Consider the following 4,958-nt stretch of genomic DNA (forward strand, 5'->3'; position numbering starts at 1 on the left):
TCCCTGGAAGGGCCGAGAGCTCAGCCAGCCCCCCGACAGGGCCACAGCTCTGGAAAAGTCTGGGACAAGCTGGGGGGAGAGCCACGTGCAGGGAGAGCCGTGGCTGGGAGGGGAGCGGGGTGCTGTGCAGAGTCCCTCAACATCTGCAGTGTGAAAACCTTGTGCAGAGGGGACGGTGCAGGCTGTGCAGGGCCACGTCATCCCTGGAAGGGCCGAGAGCTCAGCCAGCCCCCCGACAGGGCCACAGCTCTGGAAAAGTCTGGGACAAGCTGGGGGGAGAGCCACGTGCAGGGAGAGCCGTGGCTGGGAGGGGAGCGGGGTGCTGCGGGAAGCTCCCTGCCACGAATTTGTCCGTTCTCTGCAGCCCGCCGTGGCATCTGAGATCCCAGTCTGAGCTCTCACAACACAGAAGCACGCACGTACATCCCCAAAGGGGACTCGCTGCAGCACTGCCGAGCTGAATTTCTGGCAGCATTCGGGGCCCCGTTGCTCTTCCCCGTCCCTCCCTTCCCCCAGCGAGATGCCAGAGCCCTGATTGAAACCAGCAGCCACGGGAGGCTCGTAGGGTTAAACAGAGCCAGATGGGAGCGAGTGAGACAAAAAGGAAAGTAACAGCCCTGGCCTGGGGTGGGGGGTGAGAACAGGATGTTTTCTTGGAGAAAGTCAATGACTTGGAGCCCCAGGAACAGTGTGGGATCACTTCAAAGGGAGCTGGGCTAGCGCAGCCATGGGAGTGGTGGCCCCTCGACGGTCCTAAGGGCATCCCTGGGTGGGATGAGGACCCAGTGGGAAGCAGTGAGCAGAAAAGGGCTGGTGTGGCCACGAGCTGCCCCAGCAGTGCTGGGGGACGTTTCCCTGCTGTCTGTTGGCTGCTCTCACCAGCCACGCTGACGCCAGTGCCCCAGCCCCTGTGGCCACCATGGCAGGGCTGTGGGCCAGTGAGCTCCACTTTGCCCAGAGAGAGCAATGAGCTGAGAGTCATCTCTCCTCAGCATCAGTGCTCCAGCATCACCAACAGCTCCTGCCCCATGCTGCAGTCCCAGCAGCACTGGCTCCCACAGCAGACACTGTTTATCTCAGAGATCCATCTTCCTTTGAGTCTCCTCACCTTCCTCCCCATCTTCCTCCCCTGTCTCATCTCTCTTGAGTCTCTTCCCCACCCTGCCTCTGCTGAGCTCCATCTGCCTCGCTATGCATCCAGCTCGACTCTGTTCCTGCTGGGCTGGCAAACACCCCTTGGAAAAGGCTGGCAAACTGCCCGAGGTATCTGCCCAGGAAGCCCACGGTGTGCTCTGCTCCAGATGGCCCTGGGGAGCGCTGGAGCATCCGGAGCACCTTCTGCATGGGGCTTTCTGGGGTGCTTGTCTGTGACAAGCTGGATCCTTCCATCCTCCAAGGCTTCAGCTGGAGAGCTACCAGCAGCAGTCTCGCAAGGATGGTTGCTGTTATTCCAGGCAGCAGCAGGGATGGGACAGGCAGGGATGGGACTGGCAGCCTTCATGGGCTTGATGAGGACCCAGAGAAGAGGGAGAGGTGGTATGTGTAAGGTGTTGGGCTGCTGTCCAGGAGAAACTCTCCAGCTAGGGCAAGCAGAGACCTCACCTGATCCCTCCACATCTCCCACCTCTCCTGGGACTCTCCCCAAATAACCAGCCCAGCCCAGCACCCTACAGTGGGACCAGTGGTGGTGGGTTGGTCCCAAGTGCAGCACAAGGAGCTGTGGAGCCAGACACCTCCAGTATTGCCCAGGAGTAATCTTGCAGATACCCTTTTTATCACACAGCCTTGAAAATGGGCTGTCCTATATTAAAACCTGGTCCCTGAAGCACAGGACCATCCATCTTTCTGCCCTGCATAACTGCTGCTGGCCTCCCGATACTGTCCCTCAGCCAGTTTGCTACTGAATCATTGATTTTTTTGGCTCAAGTGCAAAATGAAGCCTAATCCTTCAAGGTTTCTGAAGGGGCAATCCATCCTTCGGAGTGGTGTTGGGGGGCAGGCTTGGCAGGGCAGTGAAAAAAAAACCCAACCCAAACTAAAAAGCCCACCCACCTCCCCTCCTCATGGCATAAAGCTGAGGGGGTCTCAGTGGCTCATGGTCTAGAGGGAGGATGGGTTTAAAGATCTCTTCCAAAGGGAAAGAAAGCAACCAGCAGGTTCCTGGCAGGGCTGTGGGATAAATTCCTGCCTGCCAGGGATGGGGGAGCTGGGAGATGATGAGGTACCAAAATCGGGCGCTTCCTAACCCCACCTCTTCTTGTTGCCTCCCTCAGGGAAACATCTGGACCATGAAGGTGGCCTTCAGAGTGCTTCTCCCACTCGTGCTTGTGCTGATCTCGGAGGTGAGCGGGCAGCGGAGGAAACCTCCCCGGAAACCCACCCGCCCTCCCCCTGAGTTCATCGAGCCCGTCGAGCCCACGGAGCTGCCCCCACCCCTGCCTCCGGGTCCCCCTTCCGTCTTCCCCGACTGCCCTCGAGAATGCTACTGCCCCCCAGACTTCCCCTCTGCCCTCTACTGTGACAGCCGCAACCTGCGGAAGGTCCCCGTCATCCCCTCCCGCATCCACTACCTCTACCTCCAGAACAACTTCATCGACGACCTGCCCGAGGAGTCCTTCAGGAATAAAAAAAACAACCTGGACAACAATCGCATCCGAAAAGTGGACAGGAGGGTCCTGGAGAAGCTGGAAAACCTCATCTTCCTCTACATGGAGAAGAACCAGCTCAAGGAGGTGCCTGCCTTCCTGCCACCCAACCTGGAGCAGCTGCGCCTGAGCAGGAACCAGATCTCCAAGATCCCTGCTGGGGTCTTCAACAAGCTGGAGAACCTGGTGCTCTTGGATCTGCACCACAACAAACTAAGTGATGGGGTCTTCAACAAAAACACCTTCAAGGGACTCAAGAACCTCATGCAACTCAACCTGGCCCATAACATCCTGAGGAAAATGCCCCCTGGGGTGCCCAGTGCCATCCACCAGCTCTTCCTGGACAGGAACAACATCGAGGACATCCCCAGTGACTACTTCAAGGAGTTCCCCAACCTGGCATTCATCCGGCTCAATTACAACCAGATATCTGACAAGGGGCTCCCCAAGAACTCCTTCAACCTCACCAACTTGCTGGTGTTGCACCTGGCCCACAACAAGCTCACCAATGTCCCTTTCATCAGCCCCAAGCTGGAGCACCTCTACCTGAATAACAACTCCATTGAAAGTAAGTTGCCCTGGCCAGTTGAGAGGCTGTGGTGGGGTCTGGGGGGAGCAGATGGACTTGGGGATGGCAAGTGTTGTGTTGAGAAAGGTCACTTTTCACCCAGTGGGATGGGAACCCTTCAAAAGGGGATGCTGTGGTGAGATGAGCTGGGAGATCTTTGCAGGTCAAGGCAACAAGGGGAATGGTGGCATGTGGGGAAAGATGGCCTGAGGAGTGGGGTGGTAGCTGAGGAGCAGAGCTGAGTTCTCTCTGGTGCTGCAGGGCTTTTCTTCTTCACTGCCATGGGCAGCTCTTCCTCGGGGCCACCAGCTAAACAGTTACTTCCCCAGCAGGGCTCAGAAATAGGGATATTTAAAAAGGAGAGTCTGTGCACATATTTTAAGAACAGATGCCAAATACGCAGTCAAGATGGTTAGAAATAACCCAGCTCAGCTCTCGAGCTGAGCCTCGAGAGGAAGGAACAGGGAGAACAAGGCTGGGATGGAGGTTGCCTTGGCAAACCAGCCGGGGCAGTTTCACACCGTTCCAGGCAGAGTGTTGTGATTTCACGGGAGAGGGGCTGGCCTGTGAAATGTGTAAACGTAGCCAGCTCCTTTGAGAAGAAGACAGAGCTCCATTCCTGATCACCCCAGATGTTTCTACCACTAGAGGTCCAGCAATCTGCTGACCTCATAACCCGTGGGGGTGCAGGAATGAGACGCTCCTCCAGAAACCCTCCGTGTGGCCCAGGAAAAGCGTGCTGGGCTCTTCTCTTTGTGGCTCTGGTGGGGTGCAGGGGGGCTGCAGGACCCACCCAGGACACCCCTCACCCGTGACAAAGCTGCCAGGCAGGAGGCTGGTCCCTACAAGTGGGGGGACACGAGAACTCCCCTGCTGTGGTGTTCACTGGATTTCTCCACTGCCAGAGAGGGGCTGTAAAGTCCCCGAGCAGCTTCAGCAGGGTCAGCTCCTGCCCGAACAGGGACCGTGAGCCAGGGAGGGGTGGGAAAGCCACTCTTTGCAGGCAGGAGCTAATCCCGTTGTGGGAGGTGTGGCCAGGAAGAGGGACAAAGCCACAGCCCTTCTCTCCACCAGGGGCAGTTCCCAGGGAATAACAATGCAGTGATGCACATCTGGTTCAAACGCCAGCGATGCACATCTGGTTCAAACACCAGTTAATCCATGTTTTATTTAACCACCAAACTGCAGCCAACAGGGACCTTGGGGGCAAACGTGGTGCCCACTGCTGGCTTCACGTGCACCAGTGCCCAGCTCCTGTCAGGGCTTTCCACGAAGAGGTGCCCACGTGGCCGTACACCTCATGCCCTAGTGCTTTTTTTTGCCTATTTTACCCAGCTTTTATAAGGTTTCAGTCCCTGGAGCTGCATAACGACACACGAATCCCCAGGTTTATTTTCCATGGCTCAGGCCCCGGGGTGGGGAGAAGCACGTGGAAATCCAGAGGCGAGCAACGAGCCGGTTATTGGCGTTATCTTTAGCGTAACGGTGCTGGGACATGTTTCCTTGATGTCTTTTTTTGAAGGCTTAGAGCTGGCTCGGCAGGTTTCGTGTTTGAAATAATCCCTTTTCTCTTTCAAATGACACCGCATCCCTCGCCACGCTCTGGCTGAACGTGACCTACTTCATTCCTGAACCAAAGCAAGATTTCCTTCTCTCTGGGGCCGTGCTGGGTGCTGGGAGAAGCTGGGGATTCTCCCCCGCAGCAGCAACCCCCTTTGGGGGGGTCCCCCAGGCAGGCAGGGAGG

At 57.1% G+C, this 4,958-nt stretch overlaps 1 protein-coding gene across 1 annotated transcript in view; it reads left to right on the top strand.

The window, feature by feature from the left end:
• The first annotated feature begins 2,272 nt into the window (after positions 1-2,272).
• Positions 2,273-4,958, top strand: part of PRELP (proline/arginine-rich end leucine-rich repeat protein) — a 3,061-nt gene continuing 375 nt past the window's right edge. The window contains exon 1 of the mRNA XM_008950046.1: positions 2,273-3,213. Coding sequence (XP_008948294.1) covers positions 2,289-3,213 — 925 coding nt within the window. The 5' untranslated portion in view covers positions 2,273-2,288. The remainder of the gene's footprint in view (positions 3,214-4,958) is intronic.

This window comes from Merops nubicus, unplaced genomic scaffold, assembly GCF_000691845.1.
Source record: "Merops nubicus isolate BGI_N331 unplaced genomic scaffold, ASM69184v1 scaffold27831, whole genome shotgun sequence".
Lineage (NCBI taxonomy): Eukaryota > Metazoa > Chordata > Aves > Coraciiformes > Meropidae > Merops > Merops nubicus.